Here is a 25,360-nt window from a genome sequence, read left to right as displayed (position 1 = left end):
CGTCAGGGAATCCATCTATATGTATTAAAAACCATGAGTTCTGTGGTACCTCCAATTCCAGTCCCACTATACAGGGTTTGTCTTAGCCTCCTCTGTTTACATATTTATAACTCATTATTGGAGAATAATGAGAAAATGGGCACTCACATATACTCTCTGTTTGTTGTTCAGTCACTAAGTCATGTCCGACTCTTTGTGACCCCATGGACTGTGACCCCATGGACAGAGGAGCACACCAGTCTCCTCTGTCTTCCACTGTCTCTTAGAGCTTGCTCAAATTCATGTCCATTGAGTCAGTGATGCTGTCTAATCATCTCATCCTCTGTCGTAACCTTCTCCTTTTGCCTTCTGTCTTTCCCAGCATCAGTCTTTTCCATTGAGATAATTCTTTGCATCAGTTGGCCAAGGTATTAAAGCCTCAGCTTCAGCATCAGTCCTTCCACTGAGTATTCAGGGTTGATTTCCTTCAGGATTGACTGGTTTGACTTCCTTGCAGTCTAGGGGCCTCTCCGGAGTCCTGTCCAAGACCACAGTCCAAAAGCATCTATTCTTTGGCGCTCAGCCTGCTTTATCATCGAACTCTCACATCCATACCTGGAAAAACCACAGCTTTGACTTATACACACCTTTGTTGTCAAAGTGATATCTCTGCCTTTTAATACACTGTCTAGGTTTGTCATAGCTTTCCTTGCAAGGAGCATCTTTTAATTTCATGGCTGCAGCCACTGTCTGCAGTGATTTTAGAGCCCGAGAAAGTAAAGTCTGTCACTGCTTCCACTTTCTCCCCTTCTGTTTGCCATGAAGTGATGGAACCAGATGCCATGATCTTCGTTTTTTGAATGTTGAGTTTTCAGCCAACATTTTCACTCTCGTCTTTCACCCTCATCAAGAGATTCTTTAGTTCCTCTTTGTTTTCTGCCATTAGAGTGGTGTCATCTGCATTTATGAGGTTGTTGATATTTCTCCTGGCAATCTTGATTGCAGCTTCTGCTTCATCCAGCCCATCATTTCACATGATGTACTCTGCATAGAAGTTAAATAAGCAGGGTGACAATATACAGCCTTGCCATATTCCTTTTGCAATTTGGAACCAATCCGTTGTTCCATATCGGGTTCTAACTGTTGCTTCTTGACCTGTACACAGGTTTCTCAGAAGGTAGTTCACATGCATCTCCTAAGAACAGGGACATTTTCCTTTCTGACTACCATATGATTTTCATATTTAAGTTACTACTATTCTTCATATTTACATTTCCTCCAGTGGATCCAATAATGACCTTGGTAGCTCTTTTCTTTTATTGGTGGAAGATCCAGTCAGGGACCATATATTTCGTTTAATTGTCATGCTTCCTTAGTCTTTTTTCATCTGGACCATTTATGAGTGTTTGTTCTCTTTTTTGTCTTTTATGACATTTATATTTTGAAGATACAAGGCCGGTTTGGTAGATTTGTATTTGTGTGATCGTTTTCTCATTGTTAGATTAATTTTAAATATTTTTTGGCAAGAATAAAACTTAGCTGGTGGTTCCTTTCAGTGCATCACATCAGAGGATAGATGATATCATTTGTCCCGCTATTGACAAAGTTAAATTGGATCTCCTGGTCATAGTGATGACACAGTTTGTTCATAGTACCTTTTCCCTTCTGTAATTTATAAACAATCTATAGTATGATGCTTTTGAGACTTATGACTATCCTGTTCCCTTAAGCAGTCTTTCACTCCAGCAGTTTTAGCATCCATTGATGATCCAGTGAGTTACTACAGTAGTAGTTGCAAAATGGAGACTTTCTAATACTTCCATTTCTTCAGTGTACGTTTAGTAGTTTGGCATTCTGCTATAAAGAAGAGCATTCTGTTCTCCTCACCCCACAGTTTGTTTTATCCAGTTTGGACCGATGGTTCTATCTTTTTAATTTAAACTTTAAACTGCTGTTTAACTCTGAGTTTTTTAATCTTTTTTTTTTTTTTCTGGTTTCAACATTTTATTTGCTTCTCTTTGGTATATGCCTGATTTATTTTAGAGTATCTTGCTTTGTTCTTATGTTTTCCATTCTTTTTCTTAGTCACTTTAAGCATACTTTAAAATTCCTGTCCAATAGCTCCATTATCTAAAGTTTAGATATGTATTCTTGGAGATTACATACTAACATTTTTTTCTTGTTGACGCATTTGCTTGGAGACATGTTTCTTTGTGTTATACGCATTTTTCATTTTTGGTAAGCTCATCTTCGGTAGAGTTTCATCTGTGCTTTTTCTGTCCTTGGCAGGCTGGGTGGAAGCCTTTTGTTTCCTCCTAGCAGTTTCATATTTGCCTCTATCGGTGATTGAGGAATATCATTGATCCTGAATTAATTTAAGTAATTTCTGGGCTTGAAAGTTCTTGGACCTTACAGGGAGTGTAAATGGGCACTGTAAACACACATGAAGGCGGATCTGTAATTTTTAAATCTCTGGGGATTTCTTTTTAAAAACAACCTAAGAGAGACAGGCTTCCTTGTTACCTCCTGGTGTCAGTGAACAGATATTCTCTTCCTTATCCACTGAGAATGCGGCCCCTTGAGGTCCTCGGCTGTGTGCGAGGTGCAGGGCATAGAGGTAGGAAGGAGGTCTCAGTCTAGCCCAATACCTCTCCTGGACCTGTATGCACATTTCCAGTTCCCAGGCACTGAAATCCACTCTGATAGGTGTCCCAAAGCCTACAAAATTCTCCAGAGCAACCGCAGCATCACTTCACACACAGGCCACTGGCCACTCTGGTTTTCAATTCCCTCTTCATTTTTAGCGGCTATTCTGTTACATATTTGCAAGCTCCATTATTCATTTAAATGATATATTTTATTATTCTTCTGTCTTCGGGGTTGTCCAGCTATGGATTTTGTGCTATTTTGGTGGTGATGGTCATTACAGAGAGGCCCTATTTGTGTCACTTCTTGCTATATATTTTCCTTGTACTTTAGCTCATGTACAACAGATATAAAAATGTATTTCTGTCATCTGCATAGAACTTTTGTCATCTAAAGCCAGTCTTCTTCAAAATTTTCTTTAAGTTCAGGTTTGCCCTCAGAAAGCATGATTATCATTTTTAAAGTTAACAGTCAAAAATAATTAGTCAAAATAGGGTAAGCTGTTTGCTCTTATCATGACCCCATGTCTCTTCCTTTTTAATTCCCTATTTATTTAGCCGTTGTACTTGTTTAAAACTTTTCTTGACATTAATTCATTCCTTTAAGTCATTGTTGCCAGAAGTTCTGCTTGGAAATATCTCACCAAGTGTGATATTTCTTTATTATGCATAGTTACTATTTTTATGCCAGTGTGGAGCATACTTTCACCAGTGCTACCAGCACAAGACTGGCTCACCTCCAAGGTTTCGATGCTGTGACTTGAAATACTGCCACATGGCCCTTTCATGATTTCTCATCCTCTATGCCTCTAAACCTCAAAAGAAAACCAGTTTTATTATTTTACAATCATGCCTTTCAAAAATACTGCTAAGATTAAAAAAAGTAGTCTCTATTTGTGATTTTTCTGTGAGGGTATGAAGTATCAATTGATATTTTGACATCAGTTAGACTTCGAAAAAAATAAACTCTTCCTAAGTATCAGTGGACGTGAGTTTGACCGAGCTCCGGGAGATGGTAAGGGACAGGAAACCCGGGGTGCTGCAGTCCATGGGGTCACAAAGAGTCCGACACGACTGAGTCAGACACTGAGTCAGACACGACTGAGTGACTGAACAACAACAACAAAGTATCATATAGTTGTCCTTGAAAATTTGCTTTTTATTAAGGAATTGTGCTAGATGCTGGGCTTCCCAGGTGGCGCAGTGGTAAAGAACCTGCCTGCTAATGCAGAAGACATGGGTTCAATCCCTGGGTTGGGAAGATTCCCCTGGAGTAGGAAATGGCAACCCACTCTAGTACTCTTGCCTGGAAAATTCCATGGACAGAGGAGCCTGGTGGGCTATAGTCCATGGGCTTGTAAAGAGTCAGACACAATTGAGCACACATGTGCTAGATACTAGGGAGAAAATTACTCCCTGCCCTCAAGGAGCTCAAATTTTGTTTGGGAAAGGAGACAAACCTTAAAGTGTGGTAAGTACTGTGGTAACGTCCCCTGTAGTATTAAGTCCCTAAATGTGACTGTTTACGTTTCCTAAAAGTAAAATGATAAACTTAAAAGTGTAATCAGCAGATGGTCTCTTTTGATACAACACAAGCATTACTACAGACTATAAATAGACCACAGTGTAATGCTGGGAAGAGTGAGTTTAGCTGCTAGCCAAAAGACTAGTATATTAATAGGAGGCTGTAGTTAGCCCATTCAGAAAGAGCTTCTAAAAATTCAAGCAAGAACTTAGCCTATTTATTTCCTGATGAAATTTGTCTTTTGTTTCTCTCTGAATCATTGGAAAGTCTTAGAGAATGAAACAAGCTTAATTTTACAACAAAAATAAGCAGACACTTTCAACCACTTAGAAATCTTATGGCTGTTAAAGTGATACTGTTCAGAAAAAGTTCTTTTTAATGTTTAGCACCAGCACTCCATTTCTCTAAAGAAAAGATAATGTTTGGAGGAGAGAAGGCTTTGTCTTGGGTTGCCATTGCATAGGTTCCTAGCTACCCAGAGCTCATATACCAGCCCCTGATATCAAAATTACTACAACACACTGTGATACTCCTTACATTCATCATTGTAGGAAGCCCAGATTCTACTTCGCCTTCCACCAGTCCTACTTTCTGGAACTACAGTCGTTCTATGGGGGATTATGCACAAACTTTGAAGAAGTTTCAGTATCAGCTTGCCTGTAGATCTCAGGCGCCATGTGCTAACAAAGATGAAGCCGATCTCAGCTCTAAACAAGCTGCAGAGGAGGTAAATGGAAAATGAAAATGACTTGATGTTTGTAATTTACAGGTTGTTCGAAAGTCTTCTTTTCTACTTCTGGAAATTGTTTTCTGTGACATCCACTTTTACTGGCTAGAAATGTAAATTTGGCACATATTATACACTAGAAAGGGGCCTTCCTGGTGGCTCAGATGGTAAAGAGTCTGCCTGCAGTGTGGGAGACCTGGGTTCAATCCCTGGATCACAGGATCCTCTGGAGAAGGAAATGGCAAACCACTACAGTCCATGGGGACTCAAAGAGTCGGACACAACTGAGCGACTTCACTGTTACTTTCTCAAACACTAGAAAGACCCCTAGGTAACTTGTGTACTGAAAATTGAATTATATTCTACATTTTACTCTTTATGACACAGAGTTAACATTAGTGTCCTACCTAAAACATTTTCTGGCACTCATTCATAAAAAGATATCTCAGGTATTTATTTGCACTTAACATATACAAGATTCTTGCTCTTAAAATACATTTGGATTAGAACATTTGACTAGAATATACATTTGATATAGAACATTTTGTAGTTTCATCAATTTAGTAGCAAACAAGGGTTTGAATTTTCTTCTTAAAAGGAAAGAATGTTCTTTAAACATACAGATGTAAGGAATTTTAAATGTATGTGCATGAGTAGCAACTACTACATGTTAATCAGGTCATGAAGTTTTTTGATCATGAAGTTTTTTGCAAAGTATTCTAAATATTTCTGAGGGTGGGAAAAGGAATGACTGATAACCTGGCAAGACTTTTTCTCAGTGAGTGTTCATTCTAAACATTTTTTTTAATAGGTTTGGGCAAGAGTAACTATGAATAGACAACTTCTTGATCATATGGATTCATGGACAGCTAAGTTCAGAAATGTGAGTTTTGATATTACTCTGTGGACGATATTAGTGCCTCTTCATATACAAAGTCAGTTATTAGAATATCAATTGGAGATGTTAATTATTAGACTATCAGAATTAAATATTACTAAAAGTGCACTATGGGTGACACACATAAGGATAAACATGGCGTTTACCATATGGTATCTGCATTCTTGGGACTTTTTCCCCTTCAGTACTTAGCAAATCACTGTATCTTGAGAGGGTAAAGGAAGAGTGTATTTAGTTGTTAAGATCTTCCCTTTCCCAACATCTCAATTTTGCTTTTCAGAGAGCTTTCCTATCAGAGCCTGTTGTGTGTCTAGACATGTGAGGGAAGCAAAAATGAGGTCATTATTCTCTGAAAACTTCAGTGTTAAAGAACATAACATATACTTGAAGCTACTTCAGAGTGTATCCTTTTCTTCAATTTTTCATGAGAAGAGCCTTCTAATCTTTGGTCTGGAGGTTGGCAAAAGCCAGCTCTCCCACATACAGAGTGAGTGAGTTCCCTGATTTCAACCCTTCCTCATTCTATTGCTCTCTGTAGTACCCACATGTCCCCGGTCTAGGGGGTAAATTGGCCCCTCCTTCACTGCAGGAAGCTCCACTTAGACTCTGTAGAAGCTTCTTCCACTGTTTCATCCTCCACCATTTACTCAGTGACTCCCCATCTTCTGGAAATATTATATATTGAAGTCATTTGTACTCGTTTTTTGTTCTTTGGCTGTAATTTACATAGGGTATCAAGAGCGGGAATGGTAAAAATAGTAGGCTACTTTATTGAACCAGAAGCCTGGTTGGCTTTTTTGATTAAAAATTCCAGAGCCAGCCCTAGAACTACTCAGTAAGGCCTTCTAGGAGTGAGGCCTCGATCTCTATCCTGCACCTCAGACAATTTTGTTGCAGCCTAATTGTGGCTGGCAAGTAGGATACGTTTAGTAAATGTTGGAAGAATGAACAAGCAAAATGATGTCTAGAACTGTAGTTCCTTTTATTTCCATTACAAGCTTATCTAAAAATGCTATTATATTTAAAATACAAAGTCTTGGTCAGGAGTATTATCTTGGAAGAAATGCAAACACAATCCTTTATCTGAATTCCTTAGGCTACAATGTTCTGAAATTTAGGGGTTTTTTTGTAGTTTCTTTTGAAAAGCAGTGTATACATATACCTTATATTTTATAGTAAACTAGCAGGGTCTTTTTAGTACTCAGTGATCAACCACTTTATTGTTTCTGCAGCAAAACATATGAGCAATCATGCTGAGTAAGATAAAGTCTAAAAATAGTTCCACAGGAATTCAATTCAGGTCTTGCCAATATATCAAATTTTCTTGCTAACTAAATTATAAAAACACATCATTTTCAGAGGTTTTTTAATTCAAAAATTTTATTAAGAATTGTATAACTTGTATTTGATCTGAAACTTTTTTTCATCCTTCTGCAGAAATGTGGAAGCAGAAAGGGTAGTTGAAGTTGGTGTTGAACACACACCCAAAACCCATAACACACAAACCAGCTTGGGTGTGTATTCTTTGGACAGTCTTTTCACATACCAGGATGAGTTTGAGATCAGCCGTGCAAAATGGCGTTTGAAATTCCTAGTCCTAAACTGAATAGTATAATATTCACAAACTAGTTTTAAGTATAATAATATCAGTTTTCCACATGGTTAAGGAATTGAGGGAGCCTGCTGAGAGGTAATCAGTTATGCTAGTTTTAAAAACTATTATACTAATCACAAACCAGTAAAAAATGCTACATGCATAAATATGTAACTAATTACCCTAAAAGTATAAACTAAAGATGATCCTTTTAGCTAAGTATTAATATAAAATCATAGAAGAATTTAAGAAAAACTTCACAGGTAACTGTAAATTTTATATCTTCTTCAAAAAACAGGCAAACAGGCATATCTGATTTAAGAATATAACTTCATTAACTTACATTCTGTTGGCATATTTACTTAACTCTGTAGACTTCGAGTGCTGTTACTTCCATTCTGTTTCACTATGTACTCTATTAATATTCAAGTACAAGACAGTAAAAAAAAACTTTCATGAAAATAATCTTTTGAGAAATGCTTTAATATTATGTGTGTAAAATCATTCATCTCATTTCTCCCTAGTGGATCAATGAGACAATATTAGTGCCGCTTGTACAAGAGATTGAGTCTGTCAGCACGCAGATGAGGCGAATGGGTTGTCCAGAGCTGCAAATAGGAGGTATGTGAGAACAGAGCCCAGCATTTGAGTTCCTTCAGTGAATCTGCCAAGTGGAAAATTTCTTCTTGTAATGGGTTATTTAACAGCATCCTTTGTTACCTTTCTTTTTTTTTTTTAAACATTTTCCTGATGGCCAATAATACTGAACATCTATCCATGTGCTGGGCCATTTGTATATTTTCTTAGGAAAAACACCTTTTCACATCTTTTACCCATTTTTTTTCCCCTTTACCCATTTTTAAATTGAGTTGTCTTTATTATTGAGTTGTAGGTGTTCTTTGTATATTCAAGATACAAGTCGCTTATTAGATATTAATTACAAAATTGTACAAAGAATAAAAAATGTATAACAATGCTAATTTAAAATCCCCCATTTTCAGTTTATCTGCTAAAAATAAAACTGTTAAGGTTTAGTGTAATATAATTTGCCTAAAGTATATATACTGTAACTTACTTAGTGCTAAGTCGTTAAGTTTCAAAAATATAAGGAGTATTTTAGTCAACCAGATCTTTCTAGAGAACGGATTTCTCTTTGAAGTATGTAAAAGCTTTGAATTGCATATTAACACTTTCCACTTACTTTGGGTATCTTTTCATCAGTCTTTATTCTCTGGGTTAAGTATAGAATTGTACATTGCTAAAGTACTGGCATCATCGACTCAGCGGACTTGAGTTTTAGCAAACTCTGGGAGATAGTGAAGGACAGGAAAGCTTGATGACATGGTGCAGTCAAGGGGTCACAGAGTCAGACACAACTGAGCGACTGAACAACAAAACACCTATTTACTGAGTACCCAGATTTTTTTGTTTAGTTACTTATTTGGCTGTGCTGGGTCTTACTTAGTTGCAGCATGTGTGATCTAGTTCCCTGACCAGGGATCAAACCTGGGCCCCCTGCATTGCGGAAGTCCCCACATGTTTTATATATAATGTACACAACATTCACATTAACCTTGAAAGCTAGCTTTTAGTGCCTATTTTATGGAACAGGCTGCTGAGACTCAGAGAGGTAAAGTAACTAGCCCAGTGTCACAGAGCATTGATTTGAGACCAAAGCTCTCTGACTCCAAAGTTAGAAGGGTTACTTTCTAGGTCTTTGTAGTATTATTTGAACTTAGAGTTATCTTTTTTGGGATTTTTTTTATAAGCTATAAAAGTAAGTATCTTTCACATTTTACCAGTGTGATATGCTTTTTGGAAAAGAACAGCATTGTTTTATCACTGCAAAAACAACATGTGTATGTTCACTGTAGAAAATTTGGAAAGTGGGCTTTCCGGGTGGTAAAGAATCCACCTGCCAGTGTAGGTTCAATCCCTGGTTTGGGAACATCCCCTGGAGAAGGAAATGGCAACCCACTCCGGTATTCTTGCCTGGGAAATCCCATGGACAGAGGAGTCTGGTGGGCTACAGTCCATGGGGTCACAAAAGAGTTGGACACGACTTAGCAACTAAACAACAACATAGAAATACACAAAGAATATTACCTGTGATTGTACTTCAGGAGATAACCACAATCAGTCAGTTGTTTTCTTGTTTTGTTTTTTACTTTAATCATGAAAACTGTTCAGTTTTAGTTTTCGTAGAAAGATCTTTCAAGAGGGAGGGGACATATGTATACCTATGGCTGATTTCATGTTTTTATTTGGCAGAAAGCAACAAAATTCTGTAAAGCAATTGTCCGTAAATTTAAAAAAAAAAAAAAACATGGAAAATCAGTGAGTTTTAGTCACAGTCGTGTATTCTTTTTTGGAGAAAGATACTATGATACTGTATGTATCAGTTGTATGTTATATCATAATTTAAGAACATTACAATGTGAAAAGTATGTATTTGGGAGTTGAGCAAATAATACATATGTGTATATATTTTTAATTGAATTGAAGTCATACCTCCTTTTTTCCCTCCACTTTTTCTTTTTGTTAAGTATTTATTCTCCAGTACTATTTTTTTTTTCCAGTACTGTTTTTATGGCTAGTTTATATTTCTTTTTTTTTAATGTAATATATTGTATTTAACTGATCTTTTGTCATTTAAAGATTTTTCCCCTTAATGTTACTAATAGTGCTGTGAGTAAATGTCCTTTTACTTAAATATTTGTGTACATTTATAATTACTTCTTTAGGATAATTTCTGAGAGGTGAAGTTGTAAGTTCAATAGGTATAAATGTATTAAGCCTTTGTACATAATCCTTCAAAAAGCTTAAACCAATTTATATTCTAGCAATAATGTCACCTATAAGAAAGCCTCTTTTCTCAACATTGTATAGTAAGGTTGGACATTTTGAAACTTTCTGTTGGTTTATTAATTTCTTTGGATAGTAGTCTTTCATGAAATGAGAGAAATCACTGTCATAAAGTGTTCACTTGTCAGTGGCATAATAGACATCTTTTAACTCAATCTGATTTTGAAAGCTATTGTGTATCTTTTTATTAATATATATACCCTGCAAGAATCTCCTGTGTATTAGTTGTTTATATAGCTGCCACCTTGCCAGAAATGGTCAAGTAAATTGTAGGTAAAGTAGATGATGCAGGTTGTTAAGATAAACTGTCATTGCTTTTATTTATTCCTTCAACGTCTATTCAGGGAAGAGCATTTGAAGTTTTTTTGAAGGTCCACATGAAGAATAACCTGTGTGTCCTGTGTGTTTTAATTTTAACAGAGGCTAGTATTACTAGCTTGAAACAGGCTGCTTTAGTCAAAGCTCCACTCATTCCAACTCTGAATACAATCGTGCAATATCTAGACCTCACTCCAAATCAGGAATACTTGTTTGAAAGGATCAAAGGTAATTATTGATTTGAAGAGGGAAAAAAATGAGAACTGTTTCACTACTTTGAAATTTTATAAATAAAGGTAACATGGGAAAGAAATTTTTTTTCATTATTAAGTATCACTAAGTATGATCTTACTTTATAAATACACATTATGGCTTCATTAAGACTAATACTTGGACAACTTTGGGGTTTTATATTTCATATGCTTAAAAATGGTCAAAATAATGTAGTTATCCTTGAATACAGTAATAATTTTGTCCTATATAGGGAAACTTAAATATGAACTAAATGGGCTTACATGAATATTTCATTCATTTTCTATTCTTAAACCACCAAGAATGGATGCCACAATGACATTCTTTTATTTGCTGATCTTATTTCTTTCAGTTTTTGTAAGTCATGTGTAATATGTTGCTTCTTTATATTTCTGTTATAGTCTGATTGTTTGAGGAAAATAATCCTGGTTATTTTCCTGGGTTGGGAAGATCCCCTGGAGGAGAGAATGGCAACCCACTCCAGTATTCTCCAGTAAAATCCCGTAGACAGAGGAGCCTGGCAGGCTGCAGTCTGTGAAGTCTCAAAGAGTCAGACATGACTGAGTGCATGTGCGTGTATATACACGTACACAATCTTCTCAATAGACTAACTTGAGAATCAGGATATTTAGCCTCCCTTATACCCCCACATACTCTGTTTATGCCTCCCTACATTTATTTGGATACTCTGTAAAATGGTCTCATCACTAAAACAAGTTTTAGAGATATTATTTCACTTTTTAGATTTATCATAAATCTTAATTTGCAAGCGTTATGTTGCCCCTTCTGTATTCTAGGTTTAGACTAGGGTTCAGGAATAAACATTTATCATGACTTTTTTTTTTTAGTATTATTGCTTTATAATGTTGTGTTAGTTTCCCCCATACATGTATACATATATCCTCCCCTCCCTCGGGAGCCTCTCTCCCACCACTGCCCCCAAGTCCCAGCCCTCTGGGTCATCCCAGAGCACCGAGCTGAGCTCCCCACGCTGTGCCTCAGCTTCCCACCAGCTAGCTGTCTTACACATGGTAGTGTATGTCAGTGCTGCTCTCTCAATTCATCCCACCCTCTCCTTCGCCCCAGAAATGTTTTGTATAAGGAGAATTAAAACATATTTAAAACTAGACACAGGAGTCTGCTCAGCCTTCTTATACCTAGCACCCAGTTCTAGCAGCCATCAGTCCCTGTGCAGCCCTTACCCTTTCCATATTCCCATCTATATCCTCCCTTCCTGCATTATTTGAGGCCAGTTCTATATGTCATCATCAGATTATATGCAAGGATCTTGATATGTATCTGTAGAAGAAGATAAGGCCTTTTAAAAAGAGAACTACAGTGATCACACCTCATATTTTTATCTTATGAAGTATATAGCTTATATACATAGCCAGGCGGCGCAGTGATGAAGAATCCGCCTGCCAGTGTAGGGAGACCCAGGTTTGATCCCTGGTTTGGGAAGATCCCCTGGAGGAGGAAATGGCAACCCACTGTAGTGTTGCCTGGAAAATCCCATGGATGAAAAAGTCTGACAGGCTACAGTCCATGGGGTTGCAAAGAGTTGGGCACAACTGAGTGACTAACTCTTCACTTTGCCTCATACTAACAGGATATTTATACATCAAAAAAAAGATGTATGTGTGCACATATATACAGAGTGTGTGTGTGTATATATATATGTCAAGTATACAAAAATGTTTAAAAAACACAGTGCACATTTATATGGGGCTTCTAGATTGAACAATTACCATCCTTTTACCATATTTGATTCTCTCTATATATACATACACATGCATTTTACATATACACACACATATTTTTTTGCTCTAACATTGTGGACATCATTACTTCTCAGCACATGAGTTCCTAAAAGTAAGAACATTCTACATAACCATAATACAATTATCAGACCTTAAGAATGAATATTTCTGTATCTGATAATCCAGTTTATATTCAGATTTCCCATTTGTCCAGAGACTGTTATATACCCCTTTTTTTTCTAACTGGAATAGTTTATGTTCACACATTACATTGTGTTGCTTTCTCTTTTTTTGGTCTCTTTGTCTAAAACAGTTCTGCCAACTTTTTTTCCCCCGTGTGACATTGCCTTTTTAAGAATCCAGAACAGTAATCATGTCTTACATTGGATTTATCTTATTCTTTCTTCATGGTGCTATTTAAATTAATTTTTTACATTGTGTATTTCTTTGTTTTAATGTTTTGATTGGGTTTTTAAGATGACATGCTTTCCTTGTTGTAACCCCTTAGCCTGTTTCTCCTTCTTTCTTATACATTCTTAGCCTTTTTAATTTCACCTCTGTTGCTACAGAACTTTCTCAGGGAGGCTGTATGAGCTCATTTCGATGGAATAGAGGTGGAGACTTTAAAGGTCGAAAGTGGGATACAGACCTGCCCACTGATTCTGCTGTAAGTCCTCAGTTTTATTTTGTTTTCTCAGTTTGACATTTTTGTTATGGGTTTATTTTTCCATTATAAAATAAGCATTAAAAGAACTTACAAGGAATTCCCTGGTGGTCCAGTGGTTAGGACTCACTGCTTTCACTGCTGTAAGCCCAGGTTCAATCCCTGGTCAGGGAACTAAGATCTGCAAGCTGCATGCCGTGGCTGAAAAAGGGGAAAAAAAAAATTGAAAAAAATGTTTTTAAATAAAAAAACTTTAGAAATTAAGTAGAAATAAAAAATTAAAATTGTACTGGCATCTTAACCCAACCACTGTTAATATTTTGGTGTATTTTCTTGTTTTTTCCTTACTTAGATTGTGCTATTTTTAATGTTTTTATGATAGATGTAATCGTAAAATTTGTGTCCTGCTTTTTTTCACTTTTCAGTGTGTTTAAGTATTTGCATTATTACTCACTGTCATTTAACTGACCTAAAAGTTTTGGAAATATGTAGTGGCAGGGGGGATTTTTGTTTTTCTATCTTAAATACTGTCGGGAGTAACATAATGTATGTTTCTTTTTAATTTGGGGTTATGACTTTAAGAAAGATTCCTAGAATTAGATTTATGAGATCAAAGACTATAAAGTTTTCAGCATTTAAATGTTTCTCAAAATTATGTTTGTTTTTTTTAAATGACTCTTGCATGTGAAAATGAAGTTTTAAATGCTGATACTCAAGAGTTGAATATATGTGTATTTTATCTTGATTTTGCTGTTAATTAACTATATGAGGGTGAATAATCCACTTAACACAAAAGTAGGAATGTCTTTTATCTTTTCATTTTATAGATTTCATCTTACAAATATAACCACTTGAAAGCATTTTTGCTAATTCTTTCTCTGGGGAAAAATTTAAAATTTGCAATCATTATAAACAGATGTTTGAAAAGTACTACACATAGGTTTTCATGCTGACTTTGAAAAATTATTTCCTTGTCTTCAGATCATCATGCATGTATTTTGCACCTACCTTGATTCCAGATTACCTCCACATCCTAAATATCCTGATGGAAAAACATTTACTTCTCAGCACTTTGTTCAGACACCAAATAAACCAGGTATAAACAACCTCTCCTAAAAGAATGAGTTGAGCTTTTCACATGAAATAATATAGTGGGGGCTTTTCGTTCGTTTTTTAATGTAGCCTATTTTCCTTTACAGATGTGACAAATGAGAATGTTTTCTGCATTTATCAGAGTGCTATCAACCCTCCCCATTATGAGCTAATCTACCAGCGTCATGTCTACAATCTTCCAAAGGTACTTCTAAATATAGCAGTTGTTATTACTAATGTCATGGATGACTTGCTTTGATATTTCTTTTAAAATTAGATTCTCTTTATGAAATAGGTAAACTTCTTAAGTTAGGGGGAAAGTGCTATTTTTATATCCCATTTTTTTTTTAAATTCTGAAAGTAATATATACTTAATTTGGAAAAGTATGAAGAAAAGGAAGAAAAATTCATTCCATTACTTAGAGGAAGCCGTTACTATTTGGTGGGGTTTTTTTTGTTCTTTTTTTTTTTTTAATTTCATTTTGGTCTTTCTTTGCACTTTTTTATGGGTTGAAATCATATTTGTATAGTGTTATAGCCTTTAAAAAATTAACATTATAACATAATTTTCCATGACTTTAAAAGTCTTCATAAAAACACTTTTTAATGACTATTTTAAAACTTCATAATAAAGATATAATTTATGCAACCAGTCACTCCCCACAGTTGGATATTTTGGATGTTTCTAATCCTTCATTGTCATAAATACCTTTATGCATATGACTGTCTGTATTTTGGGTAATTTTTTAGCTCAAAGTCCAAAAGTGGAATTCTAGGTAATAGAATATTTTCAAGGCTGTTAAAATATATTATCAAATTCTTATATGAAAAATTTTATTGTACCAGTTTACACTTCTATCCAGGCATTTTACTCTTAACTATAAACATCAGTTCTGTTGATGACCTTTGTGGTTATTTTGTTACCAGCATCTTTACTAAAGAAATTTTATGTAGACTAAATCATAAATTGTATCCTTCATTCTGTCAGATACCCAGGAGAGGATATTTCATTTTTTTTTTAAGTTTAATGTTTCAGCTTTGTAAGTGTAAATAATTTAGGCCATTTAAAGAAACACTGTCTTTAAAAATCATATATCCTAAAGATATTTTAGTCAAAATACTTAAATCAGAGTGGACAGGTATAAGTTAATCAATAAACTGAAAATCTAAATCAGGAGCTATTAATAGTTTGATTTTAGTGCTAGCAAAATGCTGCCTTGTCCCTTGTAGATAAAATAAATTTACATTTAATATATTACTTATACTGTTATATATCATAATGTATTTTATTTTATTTATTTTTTTAATATTTATTTATTTGGGTGAGTTGGGTCTTTGTTGCAGCATGTGGGATCTAGTCCCCTGACCAGGGATGAAACCTGGGTCTCCTGCACTTGGAGTGCAGAGTCTTAGCCACTGGACCACCAGGGAAGTCCCCATAATGTATTTTAAAGTGTGATTAAAGGTTTTTTAATCTCAACACTTTTGTTTAAGCTGTTAATTTTGGGGATAGTGTTTTGTGTGTAGGATATAGGGGTACTGACTTCAGAGTATCTCGCATCCAGTCCTTAAATGCTGCTCCCCTTGTGTGAACTTCCCAGTATGTTTATTTCTGCTTATCTTTCAGGTCTCAACTTAAAAATATCTCTTCTCAGGGAGGCATTGCTTCACTGCTCTGGTTTTTATGTATTTGTTCCCATGGCACCCTGCACCTCCTCCTCTCTCAGAACATTCATCACATGTTAGTTCTGAGTTTCCTGTCTGCCTTTCCTTCTGCTAGACTTTAAGCTCCTTGATTACATGGATCCTCTCTGATTTATTCACCACAGAAGTCCCACTTATAGCACAAAAGTAGGCACTTCATTTAATGAATGAATGAAAGCCTGAATTACATGGAATTCTGAATTAGTAGAATATAAATTGATAGGATCCGCACTTACCTCTCAGACTGAATTTTTATTTTGGTTTGGTTTAAATCTTGCTGGGTCTTTTCCTTTGTTCCAGGGCCGAAATAATATGTTTCATACATTGTTGATGTTCCTCTACATTATAAAAACCAAAGAGTCAGGAATGCTTGGGTAGGTATTTGACAAGTACTTATTTTATACAGTTTTTCTTATGTTCGGATTCTGCAGAAGGCAGCATCATATACTGAAAAGATTTGTGGACTAAACAATACAAGACATGGCTTCTAGTATTGGCTCAGCACTTACACTAACCAGTTCTGCCATCTTGAGCAAGTCCATTAATTCCCTGGAACCTCCATTTCCCCATGAATAAAAAGGCAATTCAACCACATTATTGGCTTTTACAGTGGTGTCCCCCAGAGGGACAATTCGGATATATCCAGCTCTCGCCACTTTAAAATTAAAAAAACAAACAAACCAGCTGGAGTCCTGTTTGTTCAGGCTATCCCATTTCAGACACAGAGCCTTCTGCAAAATATTTACACTTCCAAAGAGACTGACTCAGCACCCGTTCCATAATACTGTTAATTGGAATGGAAAAAAGGTCAGTTGAAACTATTTACTTTGTGTCTTCTAAATATTGAGTAATGAAGCTCACATACTGTTACAGTAAACTCAAAATTGCTGTCTTGTCATTTTGGTGATTTGAAATTTCAGTGCTTTAAAACAGTATGTGAAGTAAATGGACCCCAGCTAATGCTGGGTAAATCTGGTAATGCATGGGCTAGAAGTCTGAGAATCTGGGTTCTCGGTGCATCTCTGCCTGCACTAAGTAACCTGAGCCTAAAAAAATGAAAAGGGAAGAGCTGAATAGAAAGCATCAGTCTGTTCAGCTCTGATCTGCATGTTTCTGTTCAGTTCTATTTACGTGTCCTATTTAATGCAGGTTCTAGAACGGCACTGTCCGACACAGCAGCCACCAGCCACATGTGTGTGGCATTGAGTGTTTGAAACATGACTAGTCTAGGTTGAGATGGGCTGTCAATGTAAAAGATCCCCTGGAGGAGGAGATGGCAACCCACTCCAGTATTCTTACCTGGGAAATTTCATGGACAGAGGAGCCTGGAGGGCAACAGTCCACAGGGTTGCAAAGAGTCAGACATGACTGAGCATGTAGACATGCACTATAGTGTGAAATACGTAGACTAGAATTTAAAGACCTAGTATCAAATAATAAAGTAAAATATCTCGTTAATAATTTTGTATATTGATTGCATGTTGAAATAATATGTTGGATATACTGAGTTAAATGAAATATATTATTAAAATTATTTTCACTTGTTTCTTTTTACTGTTTAGTTTTTAAGGTTATATATTATATTCTGTTGGACAGCACTGCACTGGAGAAAGACAAACTCCTGTCTTTAATTAAACATATTAGATGCAAAGATTTTGGGGACATAAACTGAGATTTATAAACAGCTTTCTAAGAAATTTATCAGCTTCCTGTAGCATGTATTTTTTTTAATGTAAGAAAGATTAAATTAGAAACTCGTTTTTGTCAGGCATCTCTGCTACCATGGTTCTTTTTTATTTTTTAATTACAAAAATAACGCATGCTCAATGTAGAAACATTTAAATAATACAGCAGTGTATAAACTAGAAAGTGAAAACTCCCCTCTGATCAGCTTGCTCTCAGTGCCACTCCTTCAAGGTATCCACTGGGTTATCAGTTTGAGGTGTATGTTTTTCCAGTTACTTTATGGGGAAAGTTGATTTTGTTTTTATTTTTCATTTTGTTTAAAAAATATATTGTACCCAAACATATTACCTTGTGAGCTGCCTTTTAATCTTATGGTATAGCTTGGATATTTTTCTGTGTTAATAAATAGACTTTTTTTCCTAAATTTTCTAGCAGCATTTGGTTATAGATATACATATATTAGAAAGATGGAATGTGCTGTGGTTTTGTAAATTTTCATTTAAAAATGTTTCTGGAAGGCTATTTTTTGAAGTGGGGAATTAATTTAGCAGTATTTTAAATAGTGAATTTTTTATTTTAATTGAAAATTTATCTTTTCCTCTAAAAATCTAAATCAATAATTGATACAAGCTTATGTTGAGTGCCATATGTAGTTTGTCAAATACATACAAATGTAAAATCTTTAAAAGTACTTAGTGGGGCAGTGATTTACTCAGAGGCCCAAAAGAATTGATACAGTTCTTAAAGTGCTTATCTTCTCTGACTGAGCCCCTTATATGTGGAAACATAAGTGAAACATTTTAGACTAAAACTAATCTGTTTTATTTATTTGGAATTTTTTTTAATCCAGGGGAAAAAAACTGAAACTACTAGCTTTTAAAATATGATTGATCTTTTTAATACATTGTAGGACAACCAAATGTTAAAAACTGCCCTCCTGCATCATAAAGGAAATAAACAAGTGGCTCAAATATAGTCCACTTGGAATCATGCCCATAATACAGCAGATTGATACAAATACATTATCAATTCAGTGCCACATATTTGTGCAGTTACTGGAATGAGATGAATGTTTTACTCCCAAGAAGGAAAAAAATCTAGACAGAATTGACTGCACAGTAAAGTGTCCTGATTAGCAAAAGACACCATAAATGAAGTTTGAAACTAAGTGACAAACTGAGACAAGGCATAATAATTGTAATGCTTAGAGCAAAGCTAAGTTAATATCCATCATATATAAAGAGCACGTAAATTAGAAAAGAAAAATACAGAAAATGGTCAGACATGAACAAAAGACTTTTTCATAGAAGAGTGTTGTGCAGATGGTTGATAAACATGAAAAGAGGCTTAGTCTCATTTACAAGCAAGCCAAAATTAAAATTTGTTTTTTCCCTATCATACTGAAATTTCTCATTTGCCATGTTGTTGAGGATATGGAGAACTGAGAAAACACAGTTGATGAAATTTTGAAGGGCATTTTTGGTACATTTAAAAAAATTTTTTATCAAAATTAATACATACTCATAATTTTAAAAGTTACAGTGTGCTAAAATTTCATGACAGAAATAAGGCATTCCCAGTATTCCCCAAGCCCACCTCCCAAAAGCAACTGCTTAAAACTCTTCTAGCTCCAGATAGTAGAGCTGTGTAGTGCTCCTTTGACTGTCATCCTGTTAGATGAGACATTGTTCTCTTGCGGCCCTCTTCTCCTTCCCTCTTACTTTGAATATTATTTTTGTATTATGCTCTGGAGTAGATTTTTCTTTATATTATGTGCAGTAAGGCTTAATTTAAGCTATATTAGTAATACCCATATTTACTGAAGTATCCCAAATAATTAGAAAACTCCTAATTGAAATCAAATATGTAAAGTTCTCTAAGAGGCCTAGCACCTCTAAATCTCCATTTTAAAAAATTTAATTGACACTTTTACTTACTTGCTAAAATTGTCCTGTTAACTCCATCTGTTGTAATAGTTCTTGAGTTCCACTGAAAAATTAATTTTCAACACTCCATAAACTGTTCTAAATTTGGGTTTTAAGCACAGGTAAGAAAGTAATTACTGTTACTAGAATTCACCTGATAAACCATGTATAACATAACTGATTGCAGAAAAGCACTGAATGTCAATTAAACTTGTATTCCTTGTAAAGACTCCTGTTATTTGGGGGGGAAAAAAGACCTTAAATGCTTGGCAATCAATTTCACTAATTTTTTTTTTCTTCTTTTTTTAGGAGAGTTAATCTTGGCCTATCTGGTGTGAATATTTTGTGGATTTTTGGAGAGTAGTGGATAATTTAATTCCAAATATTTGGACTTTTATTTGACTGAATCAGAAGTTGAATCTAAGCATCTGAGTCCCTGCTCCTTCTGATATAAGATACTATGTGCATGTTACAGACTCTTTAGATGTACACAAAAAATAGCTAGTGTGAAACATATTCTACACCAAGAAAATTACCTTCAATTTGTTATCATTTCAGAAAAAACCACAACCCTTCAGATTTTTGTTGAGCAAAAACAGTGCAGTTACCCCTTAATTAATTCGAGTCCTTCTTCCTTGTAACCATCAAATAAGAATCATTCACCTGATTGTTCCCCACAAAATTGTTTTTTCAGTTGAGTTATTTAGTATAAATAATTAAAAAGAAACAAGCAAATTGCTCATTTTTCAAAAATGTCTGTATTTCCCCAGTGTTTGGCAAATCAGCCCAAGGCCCAGATTTAAAGAAATGAGATAAACTTCTAAATAATGTTAATTCATGTATATTTTTAAAATACTACTGAAAGAGATTTGATGGTATTAATGTTTAAAAAGTCAGCTGTCTATGAAGTTCACAGTTTTTGAACATGGTTTGAAAAATGCCACATGGTCTCGGTGATGCCCTCGCCCTTTCCACTCCAGTCTTGCCTTACCTCTCTCCTTCCATGCTCCAGCCAGACTGGCCCTCTCAGTGGCCCCCACACACTCCCACTGCTTGAGACATTCCTGCCCCACTCTTGGTCTTTCTGACCCTCCTCAGTACCCTTATAAGTTCTGCCTAAATGTTACTTTCCCAAGGGATTATCCCTCCCCATCCCCTTTCCATTCCCACCACCACCACCACCCAAGTCCCCCAGGCCCTCTGTTCTCTCTCCCGGTACCTTTCAACTTAGCTTCTTATCACCAAGAAGTGGTTTGAAATCACACTTGCACGTGCATCTCTTTATGTCTCTTTGAACACCTGAGCTGTTCAATTCCAGCAGCCACATAAGGCTGTTAAGCACTTGAAACACACCTTGTCTGAATTGTAATGTGCTGTGAGTGTAAAATTACATCAAAGACTTGATATGAATAAAAGACCATAAACTAAATAGAAAAATAAAAAGTCAACTTGGGTTAAATTTAGCTGATAGAATTAAACTATTTAGGTCTTAGTCAAGAGGCTGAAGACATCAAGAAAACAATTGCCTTGGTTTTAATAACTCAGTTTCACTGTTCCCTAATATTGAGTTCCGTTCTTTAAGATCATATGCTATCTTATCTGTTTAAATTTCTTAGATGTGTTCAAAATATCTGGAGAGTAGGAAATTACCAAGTTTGTAAGTTTTCCTTGACTCTCCATCTATTTTTTTAAATGTATAAGTAGTATATCTAAGGCTAGCTAGCATCTGTATATGTTTTCTGGGTTGACATATTATTAGAGACTGCTTTACCTGGAAAACCAGTATCTTCTCAAAAACTCCCATGCCGGTGTTATATATGCTGCTGCTTTTGTATAATTTGTAAATCTTTTTCCTGCTTTTAAAAAGTCAGAAGGAAAAAAGTCAGTCCAAAAAAAGGAGGTTTCTGTCTTATAACTGCTTTTGATATGTGCTAAGTTTGTTTGTTAGGATAAAATACCAATTAAACATGTTAAATATAAGAACATGTTACAGTCTAAGCCTACCATTTCAAAAGTTTGTGTATCTACTTCACAATTATAAAAAATAAAAGATAATGTGTCATTTCTTATATTAAAGTTTATGTGTCAAAAATGCAATATATAGTAAGTATTTCACATAAAGTCTAATGGTACACGTTAAAAAAGGAAAGATTTTGTTTGCCTACTAAGGGTGGTATGGGTTACTATACTCTGGGTAGCTTTCATATTTTAATTTGTCTTCACAAATGTCTCGGCCAACATATACTTATTATAGCTTTTATTAAAAATACTTTAATGAATTAGTTTGAATTCATACTTCAAGAAGATACTGCATTGCAAATGTTAATTTTTTTGGTACTTCTGAGTAAATAATATTTTCTCTAATGTTATTTATAGTATATTTCTCACAAATTTTTCTTCACTTGACTCATCCTTATGGGGTCAAATACACTTAATCTTCTAGATTATGTTCACTGTATCATTCTTTCTTCTTTATGAATATCAGCCTTTTCTTCAGCCAGATTTTAGAAGCATGTTTAGGTGTTTATAATTTAGTTCCTACTGTGACATAATACTGTGTTGCTTGGCTTTCTCAAACAGATACACACTTAAAGCTGATATTTCAATGGTGAAGACAAGCAGCATATATATAGTTGGCACTTCTAAACTCAGCTTTGTAATATATATATAAATCCTTTGAATGAGGGCATTCCTTAAAGGTCAGGCTTTGGTTCTCTGTCTCACTGTTTATGCTTTTCCTTAAAGGTCTCATTCATTCTATGACTTACTCTGCACTTGATTCCCAAGTTCATCACCAACCATAACTGTCTCTCCTGAGCTCTAGTGTTAAATTTCCTGTGACCTGTCAGACATTTCCACTTGGATATCCTGCACATTCTTCATGTGTGGCACTGAATTCATATGTACTGAAACAGCTCCCTCTTCTCATATCCCTTTCTCTGTTCATTGTCCTACTAGTCGCCCACACTCAAAAACTCTGCTTTCATCTTGATTCCTTGAGCTCCCTGGGTCCCCAGTCCAATCAGGCAGCAATCTCACCCATTCTTTCTTAACAATGTCTCTTGCAGCTGTCCCTTTCCATCTCTGCTGCCACTATGCTCATTTATATCCTTATCAACTCACATAGGACTACTACAACAGCCTAATTAATCTCACAGCTTCCTAATTGTTGCCATGCTTCCAGATTTTCCAATTCATCCTGCATGTCCTCCTCAAATTCATTTTCCTAAAACACCTGTTTGATCAGTTTTGTTCTGGTAAATTCCTTGGCCTGACATTTAAAGCCCTCCACAGTGTGGCCCCAGGCTAGCCTTATCCACCTGGATCCTTGGCTTTAGCCAATGTAGGCTGCTCCTTGCTGAGCTCTCTGCACATGTACCTCCTGCTCTTCTGATCTCTGGGGATGTCCCCTCCCCCTCTGCCCTTCCCTTGAGACTTTGCTCTAATTAAACCTACTTTTTGGGGGAGTTGATCCTGACCGCTGCAGCTGGCATTAATTTCTCCTCCAAAGTGATTAGGTCTTTCCCCCTTTTTTGGCACTCAGCAGCTATATGAGTGAATCCAGAAGTGACTTTTAGTCTTGGTGGGTTCTCGTAGCTTGTCTCATCCAGTGTTCCACTGGTCTGAGCCGTGCTGCTGTTCAGGCCGAGTTTGACGATGGCTAAAGCAATACTTCAGCCACCTCATGCAAAGAGTTGACTCACTGGAAAAGACCCTGATGCTGGGAAGGACGGGGGCAGGAGGAGAAGGACGACAGAGGATGAGATGGCTGGATGGCATCACCGACTCGATGGAAATGAGTTCGAGTAAAGTCCGGGAGTTGGTGATGGACAGGGAGGCCTGGCGTGCTGCAATTCATGGGGTCGCAAAGAGTCGGACACAACTGAGCGACTGAACTGAACTGAAAGCTACCTTTTGGGAAAGGCTTGAGTTCTTTTCAAAGGATATCTTTTGAGCAGCAAGGAGCACTGGCTTTCCTTTTGCAGCCAGACTGTAGCCTGCTAGGCTCTACTGTCCATGGAATTCTCCAGGCAAGAATACTGGAGTGGGTTGTCATTTTCTTTTCCAAGGGATCTTCCTGGATCAAACCCAGGGTCTCCTGAATTACAGGTGGACTCTTGCCATTTCATCCACCAAGGAAGCCTGTAACACTAAGAAGGAGGAAACATTTCTCAGGCCTGAAGAGCTGTAGAGGGGACACTGCCTAAAAAGTGTAGGCGTTAGGAAAACACACAGCCAATTCCGTGTACTCTTGGGGAATCTTCCTTAATGATCTGGTGTGAGGCCGTTGCACTTAACAGCAGCACACTGGCCCAGATGCTACAGGGTCCACTGTGAGGAGCTGGGAGAGGTCAGCGGCCCAGCCATCTGCCCAGGTGTCTTCAGCCACAGCACTCCCCAGGTTATAGATAGGGCCAAGCAGCAGAGGGCTGGGATCTCCAGCAACAAGCCTTTTGGGAAGGATCTGGGAGGGGGCGGGGGGAACAGGTGGTTGTCTGGCCGCTTGGAGTGAGCGCAGTTTGCACAATCAGCACCTGTGCTTCTTAGGCCCCAGTGACATTGCCGCGTCTCACTGTGTATGCCAGTGGCTTTCTGCTGAGACTGCAGGATTGTTAGGCATTAGCTCTGAGCCACGTCTCTAATTTGATCCCTGAATGGTCATCAGTAATTCCATTTCCACACCGAATGAACTGCACTGGCCCGGGGAATAGGTTATGGATTCTATGGAGGGTGGCACCTCAGTCAGCCTTAGGAAGAAGAGTCCAATACGGCAGGATAGGTATAGAGAACAACCTCATGTGTGCCCAGAATCCTGTTTACCCAGGACAGCAGTGACCCCAGAGATATTCCACAGCAAAGTCAACATGCAAACAATCTCAGGCACTGCTAAGGATGAAAGGTAAAGTTATAACTAAATCCTTTCATGCCCCCAAAGCAAATTGAATATTCCACAGTCCATCTGGCTAGAAGAGCCACTGGCTTGAACCAGCTGAGACTTGGGGAGGACTGAACTCTGTCACTGTTGGGGCAGGGCAGTTAACCTTTTACACTGATTTCTGGGCATAAGAAAGATATTCATACCGAGTGATCACTGAGAAGCTGAATGAAAATAATCAGTGTACTTTAGGGTAAGGGAAAAAACGGACTTTAAAAGTCTTTCAGGGGATTTCCCTGGTGGTCCAGTGGCTGAGACTCTGTGCTCCCAATGCAGGGAGTCCGAGTTCAATGCCTGGTCAGGGCACTAGATCCCACATACTGCAATGAAGATCGAAGATCCTGCATTCCTCAACTAAGACCTGACATGGCCAAATAAGTACTTTTTTTTTTTAATGAAAAAGTCTTCAGAATAACATTAATATAAAACTAGGAAATGGCTGTTTTGGCATTGTAAAGCAACCCTATCATTCCTGGACTGTGCTGAGATGTATATAGATCTTCATACCTTGACACACTCACACCCAACCCTACTGTCCTACCCCAGCTGTATCTGCCTCCTGCTCCCTATTTGCTTCCCCGACCCCAGACCTGGCCATTCCCCAATCAGAGACAGTAATGCCCTTGTATCTTGAAGACTGGGCTTTCTGGTCTACCAAGAAAAAACACTGTCTCCCTCCTTTACCATTTCTAAACTAGAAGGAAAAAATAACAACCCTGAATCAGACTCTGCTTTCATGAACTGCATCCCACAGGAAGAAAGTCAGAAGGTGGTGATCTGCTCTGTTGGG

General features: G+C 36.7%; 1 protein-coding gene across 3 annotated transcripts in view; it reads left to right on the top strand.

Annotated features, from left to right (window-relative positions):
- TMEM209 (transmembrane protein 209) overlaps positions 1–21,913 on the top strand; it is a 28,835-nt gene extending 6,922 nt beyond the window's left edge. For 2 of the 3 annotated variants that reach the window (XM_043872798.1, XM_043872797.1), the window contains exons 7-15: positions 4,701–4,876; positions 5,688–5,759; positions 7,893–7,989; positions 10,654–10,779; positions 13,133–13,230; positions 14,209–14,323; positions 14,427–14,524; positions 16,324–16,397; positions 19,944–21,913. In XM_043872798.1, coding sequence (XP_043728733.1) covers positions 4,701–4,876; positions 5,688–5,759; positions 7,893–7,989; positions 10,654–10,779; positions 13,133–13,230; positions 14,209–14,323; positions 14,427–14,524; positions 16,324–16,397; positions 19,944–19,998 — 911 coding nt within the window. In that variant the 3' untranslated portion in view covers positions 19,999–21,913. The remainder of the gene's footprint in view (positions 1–4,700; positions 4,877–5,687; positions 5,760–7,892; positions 7,990–10,653; positions 10,780–13,132; positions 13,231–14,208; positions 14,324–14,426; positions 14,525–16,323; positions 16,398–19,943) is intronic. The other variant, XM_043872799.1, reaches the window with a different exon arrangement.
- The last annotated feature ends 3,447 nt before the right edge of the window (positions 21,914–25,360 follow it).

This window comes from Cervus elaphus, chromosome 18, assembly GCF_910594005.1.
Source record: "Cervus elaphus chromosome 18, mCerEla1.1, whole genome shotgun sequence".
Lineage (NCBI taxonomy): Eukaryota > Metazoa > Chordata > Mammalia > Artiodactyla > Cervidae > Cervus > Cervus elaphus.
The sequence above is the reverse complement of the archived record's forward strand: the minus strand, read 5'-3'. Positions and strand labels throughout refer to the sequence as shown.